The following is a 21,806-nucleotide window of genomic DNA, read 5'->3' on the forward strand; positions in this document are numbered from 1 at the left end:
AAGAATATTGAATGGAAGGAAGGAAGGAAGGGAAGGAAGGGAAGAGAGAGAGAGAAGAGAGAAGAGAGAGAAGAGAGAGAGAAGAAGAATATTGAATGGAAGGAAGGAAGGAAGGAAGGAAGAGAAGAAGAGAGAGAAGAATAGAATAGAAGAGAAGAATATTGAATGGAAGGAAGGGAAGGGAAGGAAGAGAAGAGAAGAAGAAGAAGAGAAGAGAAGAATATTGAATGGAAGGAAGGGAAGAGAGAGAGAGGAGAGGAGAGGAGAGGAGAGAGAGAGAGGAGAGGAGAGGAGAGAAGAATATTGGAATATTATAGAATAGAATAGAATAGAATAGAATAGAATAGAATAGAATAGAATAGAATAGAATAGAATAGAATAGAATAGAATAGAACAATGATGGCTAACCTTTTCCAGACCGAGTGCCCAAAGCGCGCCTGAACCCCCAAAATGCAATGCGCCTCGTGCCCCTGGGTATGCACACGCAGGGCCCTCCTGCACCCTCCCCACCCCCCTGCGCATGCGCATGTGGCCACCCCGTGCAAGGCAGAGACCCGAAGACCAGCTGGCCAGCGAGAGATACGCGCGCATGCGCGGCAGAGCTGAACCGGGGTGATGGCTCATTTGCCATCAGAGACGGCACTGCTCGCCATCACGGGAATAGGAGTCGGAAGGGACCTTGAAGGTCTTCTAGTCCAACCCGCTGCTTAGGGAGGAAACCCTACTATTTCAGACAAATCGTTGTCCAATCTCTTCTTAAAAACTTCCAGTATTATTGTATTTTTCTGAGGGCAAATATTGAAGCTTGCCAGCCATTTGGAGCAGAAAGTGACAGCCACATCTGAGTGTCAGTATATACAGGTAGTCCCTGACTTACAACAGTTCATTTAGTGACCATTCAAAGTTACTACAGTATTGAAAAAAGCGACTTAGGACCATTTTTCACACTTATAACCATAACAACATCTCGATGGTCACGTGATCAAAATTCGGACGCTTGGAAACCGACCCATATTTATGACGGTCGCAGTGTCCTGGGGTCACATGAGGGATGAGATCCTGCAAGTTCTGACAGTTTCTGGATAACCAGTAGTGGAAATTTTGAGTAGTTTGGAGAACCGGCAAATACCACCTCTGGCTGGCCCCAGAGTGAGGTGGGAATGGAGATTTTGCAATATCCTTCCCCCTGGAATGGGGAGGGAATGGAGATTTTGCAGTATCCTTCCCCTGGAGTGAGGAGGGAATGGAGATTTTGCAGTATCCTTCCCTCAGGTGAGGAGGGAATGGTGATTTTGCAGTATCCTTCCCCTGGAGTGGGGAGGGAATGGGGATTTTGCAATATCCTTTCCCTGGAGTGGGGTGGGAATGGAGATTTTGCAGTATCCTTCCCCTGGAGTGGGCTGGGAATGGAGATTTTGCAGTATCCTTCCCCTGGAGTGGTGTGGGAATGGAGATCTTGCAATATCCTTCCTCTGGAGTGGGGTGGGAATGGAGATTTTGCAATATCCTTCCTCTGGAGTGGGGTGGGAATGGAGATTTTGCAGTATCCTTCCCCTGGAGTGGGGTGGGAATGGAGATTTTGCAGTATCCTTCCCCTGGAGTGGGGAGGGAATGGAGATCTTGCAATATCCTTCCCCTGGAGTGGGGTGGGAATGGAGATTTTGCAATATCCTTCCTCTGGAGTGGGGTGGGAATGGAGATTTTGCAGTATCCTTCCCCTGCCACACCCACCAAGCCACGCCCACAGAACCAGTAGGGAAAAAATTTTTGGATTTCACCCTTTGGTCACGTGATCCCCTGTTCTGACTTTCTGCCGAGCAAAGTCAACGGGAAAGCCAGATTCATTTAACAACTGTGTTACTAACTTAGTGACGGCAGTGTTTCCCTTAACAACTGGGGCAGAGAGCTCCCTTAACAACTGTCTTGCTTCGTGACCAAAATTTTAGGCTCAAACGTGGCCGTGTGTGAGGCCCAGATCTCTCCTCCATCGAGAAAGCAACCATAGCTTAATTAATTAGCTACCTTCCTCCTGGCTGGAAGCAAATGAAAAGGGTTAATTTCCATGCTGGCTAAATAAAGCTGGCTAGCTCACTCTTGCTCCAGCAGAATTGTGGGGGGGGAAGGAAAAATAGGAGCTTATCACAAATTGCAATCCAGTGCACCGACTGACACCACCACACAACATGCGAAGCTACACAGCCGTTCTCATACTGCAATGACTCACCCCCTGAAATTGGTTTTTCCCCTTCAACCAGATTTTCACTCTGATAACTCCGATTAATCGCATCATAAAGCGGCGACAGGCGGCTTGTGTCCAAGTGGGACCTTTCACAGGCTGTTGTGCCGCACAAACACACCACACACCACACACCGACCCTTTGCAAAGCCACTCTCTTGAGACAGGACAGCCCAAACTTGCCGTTCTGGAGACTAAACAGCTGGAAGAGATCGGGGGAGTAATTTTTTTTTTAAATTAATTCTTCTTTTTTTTTTAATAATTATTTTAATCCTGCCAGAGCAGGATTTCTCAAAGCCAAAGTTGTGGGTGCTTCAACACTAGAAGTTTTTAAGAAGAGATTGGACAACCAAGTGATAGAGGGTTTCCTGCCTGAGCAGGGGATTAGACTAGAAGACCTCCGAGGTCCCTTCTGATTCTGCGGGTCCAATCTTTAAATAGCCTCCTGTGGATCCCTCCAAGACTGGTTTGAAAGCTGGGAGGGAAGACAAAGGACGTATTTTAGAAGAGAAGAAAGTCTCTTTTTAAGAGAAACCTGAGGTTTGTTCCCACTTACAAGTCACAATATTATGACTGATCACTTGGTTACTTAGATGGGGGAGCGGAAATCCATCCTCTGCAGGTAGTCTTTGACTTACGACCACAATTGAGCCCAATACTGGGAGTCTTTCGACTCTAACTCTCCCCCCCTCCCGGACCAAGTTCATAGAAACAGAGAGCTGGAAGGGACCTTGAAGGACCTTTCGCCACGAACTTAAAACTTATTTATTCCGTCTTGCTGGACTGGCTTGAATTTTTAAAATTTTAAATCGATTTTAGGGGTTTTAAATTTTTGTAAATTTTATAGGGAGATATTTTATTTCAATGTGGCCATTCGAATAAGTTTTTTAAGGGTTGTTGTTAGTATTATATGTGTAGCTTGTGTATTTTATTCTGGCTGTGCACCGTCCTGAGTCCTTCGGGAGAAGGGCGGTATACAAATTAAAATATTATTATGATTATGATTATGATTATGATTATGATTATGATTATGATTATGATTATGATTATGATTATGATTAATTATTATTATTATTCTAGTCCAACCCCCTGCTCAAGCAGGAAACCCTGTACCATTTCAGACAAATGGCACTTCACATTGGAACCGGGCATCTTGCTTTGTGGATTAACAGATACTTAACAGATTAAAAGAGTTGGAAGGGACCTTGGGGGTCATCTAGTCCAACCCCCACCCAAACAGGAGACCCTACACCGTTTCTGACAGATGGCAGTCCAATTTCTTCTTGAAAGCCTCCAGTGTTGGCTCACCCACAAATTCTGGTGGCAAGATGTTCCCCTGATTAATTGTTCTGTCAGGAAATTTCTCCTTATTTCTAAGTTGAATCTCTCTTTGATCAGCTTCCATCCAGTGTTCCTTGTCTGGCCTTGAGGTGATTTGGAAATAGGTTGGCCCCTTCCTCTCTGTGGCAGCCCCTCAGCTCAGAGGACACCAAGGACCCCATCTTCCTCCTCCTCCTCCTCCTCCTCCTCCTCCTCCTCCTCCCTGCACACACACACCTCATTCCCTCCTAGCACTGATAGTGTTACTTAGTTGGCTAATGAGACCTCTGCAAGAAAACAACCAAGCTCAGAGAGCACCAAGGACCCCACAATCCTCCTCCTCTTCCTCCTCTTCCTCCTCCTCTTCTTCTTCTTCCTCTTCCTCCTCCTCCCTGCACACACACATCTCATTCCCTCCTAGTACTTAGTTGGCTAATGAGACGCCTGCAAGGCAACCTCCAAGCCTGGCCTCAGGGTCCTGTTACCATATGTGGTGAGAGTGCTCAGAAACAAAAAGCTTTTGCCATCAAATAAAGAGTTGACTAGAAGAGATTCTCACGGTTAAAACAGAAGCCAAACCAGAATTTTTCTCATTGGGAACGATCAACGGGAAATATAATAAAAAATGTAACCTATTTAATATTACATATATTAACAGCTGCAAGAATAGCATTTGCTCAGGAATGGAAGAGTAAAGAAACACCTTCAGAGGAAGAAATATTTTGTAAAATCCTCAGTTGTACAGAAATGGACAGACTTGCCTTAGAACTCAAAAATAAAAGTGAATCAATGTACTATGAAACCTGGACTAAATTTTATGAATGGTTAAACAAGAGGAAGAATGCCAAGAAAAACATGTAGTGAATGTCTGGAAATGTATATGTATATGTATGTGTGTGTGTGTGTGTGTGTGTGTGTGTGTACACACACACACACACACACACACATATACATCACATATATATATATGTATAAAGGTAAAGGTTCCCCTCGCATATACATGCTAGTCGTTCCCAATTCTAGGGGGCGGTGCTCATCTCCGTTTCAAAGCCGAAGAGCCAGCGCTGTCCAAAGACGTCTCTGTGGTCATGTGGCCGGCATGACTCAACGCCAAAGGCGCATGGAACGGAGCTCACCCCGGCAGCACTAGGGATTCGAACCGCTGAGCTGCTGACCTTTCGATCGACAAGCTCAACGTCCTAGCTCCTGAGCCACCGCGTCCCTTATATATATATATATATATATGTGGTGACATCCTGTGTGGACCTCGTGAGTGTGGGTCTGGTGTCATTCCTCGTGTTAGGGACTCATTTGTCAATAAGGGCGGGTTTCCAAATGGCTGGTAGGCGGGAGGTATCATCTTGTTTGTTCATGCTGTGTGGGCATTTTTCTATCTTAATGGCTTCACCACCGCACATCCACCCAGAAAGCAGACCCAAACCCACACTGATCATGAAGCACGACCAAGGACCAGAAGCCAGACCGCAGCTGCAACATTAGCCATTTCAAACCCCTCCAATCCATACATGCAGCAGACTGACACCCACTATGAAGATGTAGCACCACCACAAAGCCAAACAACAGCTATGCAGCTCACCAGCTCAAATCCCCCTGCAACACAGACTAAATTGAGCACAACCAAGCCCCCACCCAAACAGGACAACCCCCAGCCAATCAGAGCACAAAAAAAAACCTCCATCCAATCAGAGCACAGCCAAGCTCCCACCTAATCAGTTCAAACCCCCACTAGCAGTTAAAAGGAAGAAACAGCTGCGATCACACATTGCTCCCAGAAGCACGAAGCTGAAGCCTGAAGATGACGAATGAGACTTCGTCGAAACGTTGCCAAGACATTTCCAATTTTACACGGGAGAAAACCCAACAACCAAAGACCTACATACAAACACCGTGAAAACCTCAGAAAACAAATATATATATATATATATATATATATATATATATATATATATATATATATATATATATATATATATATATATATATATATATATATATATATATATATATATATATATATATATATAAAGAGAGAGAGAGAGAGAGAAATATATATTAAACTTGTGAGTGAGATATACGTTTAGTAGATACAGATATAGCTTTTTAGGAGGAATTATGTTGTATACTTGACATGTAATGAAGTAAGATATATGTAAATTTGTATATAGATTGAGGAATGTACTACATATTAACTTGAATAGAATAGAATAGAATAGAATAGAATAGAATAGAATAGAATAGAATAGAATAGAATAGAATAGAATAGAATAGATTATTTTTATTGGCCAAGTGTGAGTGGACACACAAGGAATTTGTCTTGGTGCATATGCTCTCAGTGTACATAAAAGAAAAGATACGTTCGTCAAGAATCATAAGGTACAACATTTACAACACTTAAAGATAGTCATAGGGTACAAATTTAACACTTAAATGATACAACACTTAATAATAGTCATAGGCTACAAATAAGCAATCAGGAAACAATATCACTAATCAGAATTAGACGGAAATGTTAGAAACCAGAGATGTCAAACCACGTCCATTGTTTTTAAATTTGAATTATTAATAAAAAAAAACTTTAAAGAAAAAAAAAAGAAAAGCACCAAGCCCAGAGAGCAGGAAATTTCCAGAAAATCTGTCCTTAGTTCTTTAGGCTGGCTCTGGCTTGAAGGATGCGTCTTGTCCTGCCTGCCCTTCTCTTCGGTCTAAGCCCCCTTCCCCCCCCCCCACCCACCCAAACAAGCATCCATCAAGAAGGACCCACAGTCAAGGGAGCTGCGGCTCCCCACCTGCCTCCCAGCTGCTGGGCCAGGTGGGCAGCAGACCAGAGCCGAAAGAGCCTGCGGAACTTCCTGCCTCGCGATGCCACCTCTGGGCAGAAAGTCGTAACCCGCATGGCCATAACCTTTTGCAGGGGATCTCCCTGACTCAGCACCCGGAACCCCTTCGATTCCACGGGACGGGGGCGTTGGGGGACGGGGGGGGAGAGCCGGGACGGGAAGCCTGCCGAGCCCAATTGGGGGCTTTGATCTGGGCACCCCAGCTGTCCCCCACCCCCCTCCGCCCCGCGCGCACGTGGAGGGGAGATGCTGTCAAGCCGGAGCTAAGCCAAGCGCTGCCAGATTTGCAGAGGACGGGGGCTCCTCCCGGAGGGTCCCTAAGAAAAGAACGGAAGGGACCCTTAGAGGTCTTCTAGTCCGACCCTCTACTCAACCAGGAGACCACCACCCTTCTATACACCCTTCCGGACCAACCGAGGCTTGTCTGATCTGGTTTTATTTAAAAAAAACAAAACTCCAAAGTTGGGGAACATTCCCCACGAATTCTGGAGGCAAGTCGTTCCACTGGGCCAACTGTCCAGCGGAGCAGCTGGAAGAGAGGGCGTGGAGGTCTTGCGACGTTTCCTACCCGCGCCTCGTTTAGCGACCCGCTGTTTTTGGACGGCCCCGGCTCTTGTTTCCTGTACGGGGCGCTTTTATTTTCTTTATTCGTTTTTGTCAATCAATATAATCAGATAAGAGGTCAAAGTAGAAACATAATTTGGATACAGGAAAAGAGTAAGTGGGGGAGGGAAAAAAGGGGAATATTAGGACAGGGACGGTAGGCACGCGGGTGCCCTTATCCGCTCTTCCTCTTGGCAGGCCCCGGCTGCCAGAACCGAAAGCGAGCGGAGGATCGGGGCCCCCACCCACCACCCACCCTCACCTACTCCGCGTCTTACCTACCCCAAGGTGCTGATGAAGCCGTTGACCGAGCCCTCGGCGTAAAGCGAGACCACATCCCCGATGTAGAGAAAGCTGGACATTTTATCAGACATGCTGGCTCATTTTTTTTTCTTCCTCTGCTTCTTCCTTTCCTCCTCCTCCTCCTCTTCCTCCTGACCCCCCCACCCTCACCCAAAGGGGCTCCAGGTAAGGCAGCACAGGTGAGGAGGAAAAAAACCCCCTCCCCCCCGTGGCCAAGAGGAGCCAAGAGATGCCCCAGCTGGGCTTTTGCCGGCTGTCAAAAAAAAACCAAAAACCAACCACCCACGTCTGCTTTGCAAATCCTATTCCGGACTCTCTGTTAATCCGAAGCCACTCCGGTTCCACCTTCTCTCCTTTCTCCTTGGCTGCCCTTTTTTGCGATCCTCCCTCCCCTCTCTCTTTCTCTTTCTCTCTCTCTCTCTTTCTTTCTCTCCCTCCCTCTCTCTCTCTCTTTCTCTCTCTCTCTCTTTCTTTCTCTCCCTCCCTCTCTCTCTCTCTTTCTCTCTCTCTTTCTCTCTTTCTCTCCCTCCCTCTATCTCTCTCTTTCTCTCTCTCTTTCTCTCTTTCTCTCTCTGCAGCCTCTCTCGGGCTTCGGGCTTCGGGCTTCCAGTTCCCCTCCCTTGGACGGCGCCCCGGTTTCCTCCGCAGACAAACTGAAAGTCTTGCGAGCGACTTTTCCCCATTGAAGCTGCTGGAGGGAGGGGCTTTCCTGCCCTCCCCCCCCCCGCCCTCCCCGACCAATCGCAGGCGTCGGAAAGGAAGTGGGGGCGGCCCCACGAGAGATCGAGGAAGAAGGGAGGATGCGGGCGGGGAGGGGGGCGGACCGGAGGGGAGGGGAGGGGAGGTCTCCTCCTGCGGGACGGGGGATGGGGAAGCGGAGAGGATGGGAATCTGTTTTTCTGGACTTGCGTTCCAGGTTTCTGCACACACACATACACACCCCTTTGCATTGGCCAACCCATAATTCTCAATAGCTTAATATATTGATTCCGTTGGCCAACTGATAAATTATTGATACCTTAATATATTGATTCATTGGCCAACCCATAATTCTTGATACTTTAATGAATAGAATAGAATAGAATAGAATAGAATAGAATAGAATAGAATAGAATAGAATAGAATAGAATAGAATAGGGAAGGGAAGGGAAGGGAAGGGAAGGGAAGGGAAGGGAAGGGTGGGGAGGAGAGGAGAGGAAGAGAAGAGAAGAGAAGAGAAGAGAAGAGAAGAGAAGAGAAGAGAAGAGAAGAGAAGAGAAGAGAATAATATTGGAATGGAATGGAATGGAATGGAATGGAATGGAATGGAATGGAATGGAAGAGAAGAGAAGAGAAGAGAAGAGAAGAGAAGAGAAGAGAAGAGAAGAGAAGAGAGAATGGAATGGAATGGAATGGAATGGAAGGGAAGGGAAGGGAAGGGAAGGGAAGAGAAGAGAAGAGAAGAGAAGAGAAGAGAAGAGAAGAGAAGAGAAGAGAAGAGAAGAGAAGAGAAGAGAAGAGAAGAGAAGAGAAGAGAAGAGAAGAGAAGAGAAGAGAAGAGAATAATATTGGAATGGAATGGAATGGAATGGAAGGGAAGGGAAGGGAAGGGAAGAGAAAAGAGAAGAGAAGAGAAGAGAAGAGAAGAGAAGAGAAGAGAAGAGAAGAGAAGAGAATAATATTGGAATGGAATGGAATGGAAGAGGAGAGGAGAGGAGAGGAGAGAAGAGTTTGGCCAACTGTTATTGGACACACAAGGAATTTGTCTTTGATGCATATGCTCTCAGTGTACATAAATAAAAGCAAATACTGTGAATGAAGTATTTGGAAACAGTGCACAGAAGAGCAACAAAGAGGATTAGGGGGTTGGAGAATAAAACATATGAAGAATAGTTGCAGGAATTGGGTATGTCTAGTCTAGAAAAGAAGGACTGGGGGGGCATGATAGCAGGGTTTCCAATATTTGAGGGGCTGCCCCAAAGAAGATGGTGGGTCGACCTATTTTCCAAAGCCCCTGAAGGCAAGACAAGAAGCAATGGATGGAAACTAATGAAAGAGAGAAGCAACCTGGAATTAAGGAGGAATTTCCTGACAGTGAGAACAATTAACCAGTGGAACAGCTTGACACCAGAAGTTGTGGGTGCTCCGATACTGGAAATTTTGAAGAAAAGACTGGACAGCCATTTGTCTGGAATGGTATAGATACGGTTTCCTGCCTGAACAGGGGCTGGACTAGAAGACCTCTGAGGTTCCTTCCAACTCTGTTGTTCTATCAAGGCAGAGAATGTGCAACCTTCAGAGGCAACAGCACATCAAGTTACCAGTCTTACTTCTATCCATGCAAAATGGGACCGTAATAAGGAAGGATTGTGCAGGGAACAAAGTAGGAGAATTTGAATTCTGGGCAGGGAGACGAGGACAGTGAGCAAATAAGAGATTGATAATAGAATTTTTTTTTTTATTGGCCAAGTGTGATTGGACACACAAGGAATTTGTCTTGGTGCATATGCTCTCAGTGTACATAAAAGAAAAAATACCTTCATCAAGGTACAACATTTACAACACAAATGATGGTCAATATATCAATATAAATCATAAGGATTGCCAGCAACAAATTATAGTCATACAGTCATAAGTGGAAAGAGATTGGTGATGGGAACGATGAGAAGATTAATAGTAGTGCAGATTCAGTAAATAGTTTGACAGTGTTGAGGGAATTATTTGTTTAGCAGAGTGATGGCCTTCGGGAAAAAACTGTTCTTGTGTCTAGTTGTTCTGGTGTGCAGTGCTCTATAGCGTCGTTTTGAGGGTAGGGGTTGAAACAGTTTATGTCCAGGATGCGAGGGATCTGCAAATATTTTCACGGCCCTCTTCTTGATTCGTGCAGTATACAGGTCCTCAATGGAAGGCAGGTTGGTAGCAATTATTTTTTCTGCAGTTCTAATTATCCTCTGAAGTCTGTGTTTTTCTTGTTGGGTTGCAGAACCGAACCAGACAGTTATAGAGGTGCAAATGACAGACTCAATAATTCCTCTGTAGAACTGAATCAGCAGCTCCTTGGGCAGTTTGAGCTTCCTGAGTTGGCGCAGAAAGAACATTCTTTGTTGTCCTTTCTTGATGACGTTTTTGATGTCAGGTGTCCATTTTAGATCTTGCGATATGATAGAACCTAGAAATTTACAAATAACTGAAGGCAGCGAACATCTCCAACACAACTTTCTCCTCCTATTTTTCCCACAACGATAGCTAAATTAGAGAGAGAGTGACTGGCCCAAGGTCAGTCAGCCGGCTTTCATGTCTAAGGTGGGACTAGAACTCACTCTCGCCTGGTGACCGGCCCAAAGACACACGGACAAATTTTATGCCTAAAGTGGGACTAGAACTCACCCTCTTCCAGTGACTGGCGCAAGGTCAACCAGCCAGCTTTCATGCCTAAAGTAGGACTCACTGGCTCCTGGCTCCTGGCTCCCGGTTCGGACCGGATTGCCCGATCCGGTAGCGATGGCGGCAGGTGGTTCGGAGAACCAGTAGCAAAAATCCCTGCCCCTCCACCCATGCCCAGCTGAGCCGCGCGATTTATTTATTTTATTTATTATTTATTTATTATTTAGATTTTTATACCGCCCTTCTCCCGAAGGACTCAGGGCGGTGTACAGCCAGAATAAAAACAGTACAATATACAAATTAAGACAAAAGTTAAAATAACATATTCTATAAATGGCCGAAAATTTAAAACCGTCAAATTTGACCCATAAAATTCATAAAAATACCCCAATTACAATTATTAAAATTCAAAAAGTTTAAAAATTAAAAAAAATTAATTTAATTTAATTTAATTTAATTTAAAAATTAAAAATTAATTTAAATTTAATTTAATTTAAAAATTAAAAAAATAATTTAATTTAAAAATTAAGCGATCATCAGAGGTGGTTTTTTTTTTTTTTTACTTTTAAAAGCATTTTTTTCTTCGGCTGAAAAAATGCTTTTAAAAATAAATAAATAAAAAAAGCCCCTGATGATCAGGCGGCTCAGCTGGGATCATCAGAACCCTTTAAAAGCATTTTTTTCTACAAGCTCTTCGGCCGAAGAGGTTGTAAAAAAATGCTTTTAAAGGGTTCTGGCGATCAGGCAACTCAGCTGGGATCGTCAGAGCCTTTTAAAAGCATTTTTTACAACCTCTTCGGCCAAAGAGGTTGTAGAAAAAATGCTTCTAAAAGTTAAAAAAAAAAAGGTGGCCACGCCCACCCAGTTACATTACCCCTCCCCCACCAAGCCACGGCCACAGAACTGGTAGTAACAAATTTTACATTTCACCACTGCACTACACCAAAGTGGTATGTTGTAGTACAAGCCATGAAATTAAGCAGAACATAGGGATGAAAAATCTTCCCGAATCAGATGGTTGAGGCGCCTAGAAACATAGTACGAAGACTTGAACTATCTCAACATGAATTGGGAAGTCAAAGTCTGTGAGCAACGGAGAGCCAGCGGGTTCTTGACTTCCCTTGGAGACAACTTCATCATTCCAAAGGTGGAAAAGAAAAATTAGGAAGATCAGCACCAGTGGTGGGTTGTCTCTGGTTCGGACCGATTCACAAGAACCAGACGTAAAACTGGTGGGAGGCTCTGCCCACTTACCCGGATGTCATCATAAGCGATCTGTGCATGCACAGAAGAGCGTGTAGGCACAATGTGAACTGGTAGTAAAGATAAGTAGACCCCACCCTGATCAGCTTCTAGCTGAGACGAGGCTGGGTTCAAGAAGTAGAAGTCGGAAGAGCTTTGGAAGAGCGTAGCCTAGCATTTGCCTTAATGCAGAGAGGGAGAACTCAAGATAAGTAGAGTAATGTTCTAGATTTCAAGAGGATTGTCTTCAACCAGAGGAGGGGGAAAGTACCATGGATGGAAAACCTGGAGGAGAAATCAATTCGAATTCAGGAATTCGATGAAGAACAGTTAAAAGAACTGGGTATATTTAGCCTAAAGGAGAGAAGATGAAGACGAGATATAATAGCAATCCCGCAGTACTTCAAGGGTTGGCAGAGGGAGGTAAATGTGGATTCATTATCTAGAGCGCTCAAAGCATGAGAAGAACCAAATCTACGGTAGCTTTACAGAAGAAGACCCACACTAAGATCTGGGATCTTAATCAAGCTAAGAACTCGCACTAAAACTCCTCTGCCTTCAATTTTCCTAACAAATATACGCTCACTTGCAAATAAGATGGATGAAATACTCCTCTTAAACAAATACTATTCTGATTTTCGCAATTCAGCAGTCCTATGCTTCTCTGAAACCTGGTTAAATGAATCCATTGAAAATAGCAGCCTGAACATTCCAGGATTTCAAATTGAACGATCAGACAGGGTTCCAGAAACATCTGGTAAAAAGAAAGGAGGAGGCTTATGCCTATATATTAATTCAACCTGGTGTCAAGATTTTAACATAATTTACAAATTCTGTGACAACAATTTAGAGACTCTAATTATCAATTGCAAACCTTACTATTCGCCTCGTGAATTTTCCTCATTTCTTCTAATTGCTGTTTATGTCCCACCACAAGCCTGTGTAAACGAGGCATTACGAACTCTAGCTGACCAAATCATGGAGGCTGAAGCCAAACACCCTGATTCACTGGCCATTGTTTTGGGAGATCTAAACAAGGCAAACTTAAGGAAAGAACTACCAAAATACTTTCAGCATGTCAATTGTCCCACCAGAGGCAAGAATACTCTAGACCACTGCTACACAACACTAAAAGATGCCTATCGGTCTTTACCACGTGCAGCTGTAGGACACTCTGATCATTGCATGATTCACCTTGTACCTGCTTACAGGCAAAGACTTAAAGCCATAAAACCAATAATTAAATCAGTGAAAACCTGGACGGAGGAATCAGAATTAAAGCTACAGGCATGTTTTGACTGCACTGATTGGAATATTTTTAAAGATACCTCTGCAGACCTGGATGAACTCACAGATACTGTAACATCATATGTCAGCTTCTGTGAAGACCTATGTGTACCTACAAGGAACTTGCGAATACACAGTAACAACAAACCTTGGTTTACACCTAAACTTAAGCAGCTACGACATTCCAAAGAGGAAGCCTACAGAAAAGGTGATAAAATGCTGTACAATCAGGCCAGAAATGCACTAACAAGGGAGATAAGAGCAGCAAAAAGAAGCTACTCTGAAAAGCTAAAGAATCAATTTTCAGCAAATGAACCAGCAAACATGTGGAAAACTCTTAAAAATATCACCGGCTATGGCAAACCTCCTTCCCAGGCTGAAGGTAATCAACAACTGGCAGATGACCTGAATGAGTTTTACTGCAGGTTTGAAAGGAAACTACAGCCACCTATCTCCACAACCCCCATCTCAGACACAGCAACAACAGCCAAGCCTCCTACAACTGACCCCATTTCATTGGGTTCACAACCCCTAGTGATCACAGAAAAGGAAGTGCAGGACCTATTTCACAGACAAAAGCCAGGAAAAGCTCCAGGCCCAGACAAGATAACTCCTTCTTGCTTAAAAGTCTGTGCTGACCAATTGGCCCCATCTTCACCCATATTTTCAATAAATCACTAGAGATGTGCTATGTTCCTTCTTGCTTCAAACGCTCTACCATCATCCCAGTGCCGAAGAAGCCCACCATCAAGGAACTGAATGACTACAGACCAGTTGCTCTAACATCTGTAGTCATGAAAACCTTTGAAAGGCTAGTGCTTTCCTACCTGAAAACCATCACGAATCCGCTTTTAGACCCCTTGCAATTTGCATACCGAGCAAATAGATCAACAGATGATGCTGTTAATATGGCTCTGCACTACATCCTACAACATCTTGAGTCTCCAAAGACCTATGCAAGGGTCCTCTTTGTAGACTTTAGTTCAGCATTCAATACCATCATTCCAGACATTCTTCTAACTAAGCTAAACCAGCTACAGGTACCGGAACAGACTTGTAAGTGGATCACAAGCTTCCTAACAAACAGGAAGCAGCAGGTGAAGCTAAGCAAGATCACATCAAATACCTGTACAATTAGCACAGGGCCCCCCCAAGGCTGTGTGCTCTCCCCACTTCTCTTCTCTCTGTATACCAATGACTGCATCTCCAATGATCCATTTGTTAAGCTACTGAAGTTCGCAGATGACACAACAGTGATTGGTCTCATTCGAGACAATGACGAATCCGCATATAGACGAGAGGTCAAACGACTAGCCTTGTGGTGCAACCAAAACAATCTGGAACTGAACACACTCAAAACCGTAGAAATGGTGGTAGATTTTAGGTAAAACCCTTCCCTACTTCCACCTCTCACAATACTTGTCAACACAGTATCAACAGTAGAAACCTTCAAATTTCTGGGTTCTATCATATGCAAGATCTCAAATGGACAGCTAACATCAAAACATCATTAAAAAAGGACAACAAAGAATGTTCTTTCTGCGCCAACTCAGTAAGCTCAAACTGCCCAAGGAGCTGCTGATCCAGTTCTACAGAGGAATTATTGAGTCTGTCATTTGCACCTCTATAACTGTCTGGTTCGGTTCTGCAACCCAACAAGAAAAACACAGACTTCAGAGGATAATTAGAACTGCAGAAAAAATAATTGCTACCAACTTGCCTTCCATTGAGGACCTGTATACTGCACGAATCAAGAAGAGAGCCGTGAAAATATTTGCAGATCCCTCGCATCCTGGACATAAACTGTTTCAACTCCTACCCTCAAAACGACGCTATAGAGCACTGCACACCAGAACAACTAGACACAAGAACAGTTTTTTCCCGAAGGCCATCACTCTGCTAAACAAATAATTCCCTCAACACTGTCAGACTATTTACTGAATCTGCACTACTATTAATCGTTTCATAGTTCCCATCACCAATCTCTTTCCACTTATGACTGTATGACTATAACTTGTTGCTGGCAATCCTTATGATTTATATTGATATATTGATCATCAATTGTGTTGTAAATGTTGTACCTTGATGAACGTATCTTTTCTTTTATGTACACTGAGAGCATATGCACCAAGACAAATTCCTTGTGTGTCCAATCACACTTGGCCAATAAATTATATTCTATAAATAAAGAGGAATTTCCTGACTGTAAACATATTAAACAGTGGAATAGCCTGCCTCCTGGTGTCCTGGATGCTCCATCAAAGATTTCAAACAAGGTTAGACAGCCATTTGTCAGCGACGGTATGAGGATTCTTGGCCTGAAGAGGCGTTTTGAGGTGGATAGACTAGAAGATCTCCAAGATCCCGTCCAACTCTATTAATCTAAGGTTGTGGGACCCAATAGTACAAAATTCCAGCTTCTGTATATCCATCATTGCATCCAGTTTTGCTCACCATGATAGAAAAGAAGATGTTAAGACTCTAGAAAGGGTGCAGAGAAGAGCAACCAAGATGATGAGGGGACTGGAGACATATGAAGAATGGTTGCAGGAATGGGGTATGTCTAGTCTAGTGAAGACAAGGATCAGGGGAGACATGAGAGCAGTCTTCCAATATTTGAGGGGCTGCCCCAGAGAGGAGGGGGTCAAGCTATTCTCCAAAGCACCTGAAGGCCAGACAAGGAATAATGGATGGAAACTGACCAAGGAGAGATTCAACCTAGAAATAAGGATGAATTTTCTGACAGTGAGAACAATCAACCGATTGGACAGAAGTTGTCTTCAGAAGTTGTGGGAGCTTCGTGACTGGAAGAGACTGGACTGCCATCTGTCAGAAATGGTGTAGGGTCTACTGCTTGGGCTGGGGTCCTCAAAGGCCCCTTCCAACTCTGTTATTCTGTTAATATTTATCTTAATTTAGAAGAAATACGTAAAAGGCTGTTGTATTCTTAATTATCTTCACCTGAAGGCAGAAGAAAAAGCAACAGATGGGAAACTAATCAAGGAAAGAGGAATTGGACCAATAATGTTGGAAACATGGGAGAAAATTTGGGTTAGAAATGTTAAGTTTACACAAGCACAGAATTTAAGGGAAAATTTTTATAAGATGTTTTATAGATGGCACTTAGATCCCAAAAAATTATCATGTATGTATCCTAATATCCAAGCGAAATGTTGGAGGTGTGATTGTGATGACGCTACATATTTTCATATTTGGTGGACTTGCAAGAAAATTAAGGTCTTTTGGATAAGAATTTGGTGGATTATTCAAAATGTACTGAAGAAGAAGATAAAGTTCCTGCCACAATTTTTCCTTTTGGGAATTATAACGGATTGTACAGGGATTGAGACTAAATTGATTCTGAATTTAATAACAGCAGCAAGACTGTTGATTGGACAATACTGGAAGAAAGAAGAGGTACCTACAATAGAAGAATGGATACTGAAAGTTATTAATTTGGCTGAGATGGCTAAAATCTCAGCTTTTTAAAAGACAATACGCAGGAAAGATATTTAATTGAATGGAAAAATGGATTGATTATCTACAAAACAGATATCAGATTAAGAAATATCAGATTGCCTTTGAATAATTAGAAAGTTATTTTATGTAATGGGAGGGGGTTGGGAGATGAAAAGCTTTGGATGTGATTATTTGGATTGGAAGGGAAAATTTTATTCTATGTTTGGTTTATGTATAACAATACCTTGTGATTGACCCGGGAAGCCGGGGGGTGGGGGAGGGAGGGGGGTGTTTTGTTTTTTTTGGGGAGGGAGGGGGGAAAAAGGGGGAAAAATGTTTTTGTTTTTTAAAACTCTTTCAATAAAGGAAAGAGGAATTGGGCATAGGGTTTTATGCCTGAACGGGGAGTTGGATTAGAAGACCTCCAAGGTCCCTTCCAACTCTCTTACTCTGTTCTGTTAAGTTGAACAATATCCCGAAAGAAGGAAATGTCCATTTTTGTTTCCAAGATAACAGCAAGTAAAGCATCTCTCAGGTGATCAGGGATCCAACTTCAGTTTCAGGAAATGTGACTTGCAAGCGGTTGTGAAGCAGGTGTAAAGTTATGGGTGAGAAGAACCAAAACGTAGAAGAAGGCTCCTTTAAAAAGCAAAGTTTGACTCAGGTGGCCCCTCACCTCCATACTTCCTTATCGAAGCCAAATAAATAAATAAGTAGATAAATAAAATCAAGGTTCCCAAAATTGTGATTGTTACTAGGATCACACAACCACCACAATTCCAGGAACCTCTTCTTCTCACCCACTCTTATTTGTTGGACGTTCAAGGAATTCAGAGGGACGTTGTGACCCGTTGGGTCAGCAGTAATGTTGATTTCATTCTTCCCAGCAGGAGTCATATTCACTTAACTTCCCTACCGGTTCACAAAAGTGAGTGCACGAGCGGTGCATGTATGCTCGCTCACGCTACCTTCTCACATGCTCACGGCCATCTGCACATGTGTTTTCTGTCAGGCCTGGAAACCATACTAGACTTTAGGGTTCCAGACGCTGCCACATTTTTCCCCTGAGGGGAAGAAGGGGGGCTGAGGGGTATGGTAACATTCTTCAAGCGGTCAAGGTCGGATGGTGTTCACATCTGCAGGAAGAGTGGCAAGAAGATATTTGAATGAACTGGGAGAACATGTGACCATGTGACCATCAAAGGGGTCAGGGGGGTGGGACTCTTGGGGTTTGTATAACTGGGAAAAGAATCCGGAAATTCAGTTTTGGAATTTCACTCATCGTGTGCCAGTTTCCTCATGCTAGTAAAGAACTCTGAAAAACAATGGCTTCTGAGTTTTTTTATGCAGAAGAGGTTTTTCTGGAACCTTGACATTTTGCTCACTCGCGCGTCTTCCGCGCATGCACCTGGCCTCAAAAACGTGCCTAAATAGGACAGTTTGGAGCCGGGGTGAGTGGCTGAGCCCACCCGCGATTTCCACTACTGATTCAGGTGAAGCGGTCCGAACCGGCTGAATGCCACCTCTGCTTCTGAGCGACAAGAATGAACGAAGTGACACCATTGTAAACCGGAAGGGCCTGGATGAAGCTTTCCAAAGAATTTTACAGCGTGTCTTTTCGTGGGCATTTCATTCACACCCAGTTGTAAAATCTGGAGTTGTTCTTCTCCGCATGTACCATCACAGCTGGAAGGAAAGGAGAGGCTCCCCTTTGCCAAGACAGCAAAAGAGAATCCTGTAATTTTATTTTATTTTATTTTTTTAGAGACGGGGGGAGGGGGAGAAATATCTCTCCGTGCTTTACGCTGCAGGAAGTCCTTGGCATACAACAGTTCATTTAGCGACCGTTCAAAGCTAGAACGGCACTGGAAAAAGTGACTAAGGACGGTTTTTTCACACTTACGACCATTGAAACATTCCTGTGGACACGTGATCGGAATTTGAACGCTTGGCAACTGACCCATATTTATGACGGTGGCAGCATCCTGAGGTCACCTGATCAGAATACAGATGCTTAGCAACTGATCCATAGTTACGACGGTGGCAGCATTCCCAGAGTCACATGATCCCCCTCTGGCGACCTTCTGACCAGAAAAATCGGGGGGGCGGGACAGATTCACTTAACGACCGGGTGACAGCTGCAGTGATTCCTTTAACAAAGACGGCTGGAGAAGTCGTAACGCGGAGCCCGAATTCGCTTAGCAACTGCCTCTCTCAGCAGCAGAAGCATCGGGCTCCAATGCGGTCGCATGTCAAGGACCGCAGTTGGGTTTTTCTAGAAGGCTGGCCTAGGAACAAATGATTGAAGCCTGAGATTGAATCCCCAACGGCGCCTACATAAAAATGCAGCATGCAAATTGGGGAGTTGCTATAATTTTTAAAAATGTACGGCTAATTGGAGTAAATGAAAGTTAACTAGAGTTGGCAAAGAGGTGGTTTTCTACGGCACGAATTAGCCCAAAGGTAAAGGAGGAGACGTGGAAATTTTCTGTTGTGCGTTGAGTTGTGAGACATTTTCCATTCTTTGTGGGTTCTGGAGGAGACACTACAGCTTTAAAAAGGGGTGGGGGTCAGTACAATTTTGGCTGCCATCTTAGCCTTTTTTTTTTTTAATTCTGTCCCTCCCCCCCCACTCCCGGTTTTGTTTATTTCTTAACAAAACGATATGTTGACGAAATAAGAGTCCTTTGGCTCTCTCTCAGGAAGATAGCGGAAACAGCCCCCCCCCTCCATATTTTTGTTTTGTAATTCAGTTGCCTACTACGGCTAGTCCACAACTTACAACAGTTCATTTAGTGACCGTTCAAACTCACAAAGGCACTGACGCAGTGAAATTTCGTTTTAATGTATGCTGATTAGTGTACAATCAAAGTGACAATAAAGTTAGTCTAAGTCTAAGCTGGCCTATAACCGCCGATTTATTTACACAGGTAACAAGGACAACTATCATACTTCACCCGTGCATAAGTCATTCTTCTTTGAAATCCTTGGCGGGAGGTTCGACCTCAGACTGGACCTTCCCTGCTGGATGTGGTTTTTCTTGGCGAAAAGGGGAAAAAAACAACTTTTTCAAAAACCCAGAAGGACTTTCTCTCTGGAAAGCGAGTCAGTGGTATAATTTTTTTTTTCTAAACGTTAAAGATTAACAGGAAAGGCAACGGAGCAGAGCCACCTGAACAAGCGAGCAAACTGTTGCACCAGTAAAAAGATATTTCTACGGCTAGCCCTCGACTTACGACAGTAATTGAGCCCAAAGTTCTCTCTCTCTCTCTCTCACTCACTCTCTCTCTCCACCTCTCCATCTCCAACTATCCATCTATCCATCTATCATCTATTCTCTGCCTCCCAAGTCCCAGCTGATCAGGAGGAAATGGGGATTTTGCAGTAACCTTCCCCTGGACTGGGGAGGGAATGGAGATTTTACAGTATCCTTCCCCTGCCACGCCCACCAAGCCACGCCCACCAAGCCATACCATGCCCATCAAGACACACCCACAGAACTGGTAGTAAAAAATTTTGAAACCCACCACTGCTATCTATGGTATCTATCCATCCATATGTCTGTCTGTCTGTCTATCATCTATCTATCTAGCTATCATCTATCTATCTGTCTGTCTATCTATCTATCTATCTATCTATCTATCTATCCATCTATCATCTATCCATCCATCCGTCCATCCATCATCTATCTATCTACCTATCTACCTATTGATTATCTAGCTATCTAGCTATCATCTATCTATCTATCTATCCATCTATCATCTATCCATCCATCCGTCCATCCATCATCTATCTATCTACCTATCTACCTATTGATTATCTATCTATCTAGCTATCATCTATCTATCTATCTATCCATCTATCATCTATCCATCCATCCGTCCATCCATCATCTATCTATCTACCTATCTACCTATTGATTATCTAGCTATCTAGCTATCATCTATCTATCTATCTATCCATCTATCATCCATCCATCCGTCCATCTGTCCATCCATCATCTATCTATCTACCTATCTACCTATTGATCATCTATCTATCTAGCTTCTATCTATCTATCTATCTATCCATCCATCATCTATCTATCTATCTATCTATCTATCTATCTATCTATCTATCTATCTATCTATCTATCTATCTATCTATTCATCTATATCTATCTATCTGTCTGTCTATCTGGTATCTATCAGTCAATGAATCTATCTATCCATCCATCCATCTATCTAGCTATCTAGCCATCTGGCTATTCATCCATCCATCCATCCATCTATCATCTATCTATATATATCATGCTTTGCCATTGCCTTCTTCCTAGGGCTGAGAAAGAGTGACTGGCCCAACGACAAAACCACTTCTGAACTCTTGCCAAGAAAACTGCCGCGACTTGTTCAGGCTGTTGCCAGGAGTCAACCACCCTGACACAAAGAAACACAAACAACCATAGGAACCAAGCACAAATATATACTCTAGCAACTTAGTAAGGCAACTTAATTTTTTATTATTTTGCATATAAAATAAAACACCTCGCTGCGCCTCAGCGTAGCCACTGACTTTTAAAACGCCTGGTTATTTTTCTTTTCTTGGTGTTTTTATGGCCAGTTTTCCAACTTGTGAACCACCTGGAACTCATTCGTTATGCCAACTTCTGAAGTTTTGTTTTTCCTGCTGACTTTCCTTCTCCGGCTTCGGCTGCCTTGGTAGACCTTCCTGGATCTTCTCCTTGGAGGCAGTTCCTCTGACTTTTGGCTCTCCTGTAGGAAGTTAGCAACCCTCCCCCCTCCCTTTCTTAGGAAAAGGAGATATTTTAGGAAATATTAAAAGGGCAGAATATTTTCCCTAAAAGGGAGGCAGAAACTCAGTCCACCCCCCACCTTTGTCAATGGGCCATTAAGGCCTGGGCCAGTCTATTCTACATAACAAAGAGCCATAGTAGGAATTGCCCAAAGCCCTTTCATTACATCATCACCCAGCAAGGCTCAACCAAGCCTGGAACATAGACAACCTACAAAGTTACCCCTGCAGGGCCCCATGGGAGTCTGACAACCAGTCAGAACACAGGCTCAAATTCAAAGCCCGACAGAGGGTATAAAACCCAGGCACTCTCAGCATCTCTGCCCCTTTCAGCATAAAACTAT

General features: G+C 43.6%; 1 protein-coding gene across 1 annotated transcript in view; it reads right to left on the bottom strand.

Annotated features, from left to right (window-relative positions):
- LOC131201669 (inositol 1,4,5-trisphosphate receptor type 2-like) overlaps positions 1-7,972 on the bottom strand; it is a 57,960-nt gene extending 49,988 nt beyond the window's left edge. The window contains exon 1 of the mRNA XM_058189726.1: positions 7,300-7,972. Coding sequence (XP_058045709.1) covers positions 7,300-7,391 — 92 coding nt within the window. The 5' untranslated portion in view covers positions 7,392-7,972. The remainder of the gene's footprint in view (positions 1-7,299) is intronic.
- Between the last annotated feature and the right edge of the window lie 13,834 nt (positions 7,973-21,806).

The sequence above is a fragment of the Ahaetulla prasina genome, chromosome 7, assembly GCF_028640845.1.
Source record: "Ahaetulla prasina isolate Xishuangbanna chromosome 7, ASM2864084v1, whole genome shotgun sequence".
NCBI classification, from domain to species: Eukaryota; Metazoa; Chordata; class Lepidosauria; order Squamata; family Colubridae; genus Ahaetulla; species Ahaetulla prasina.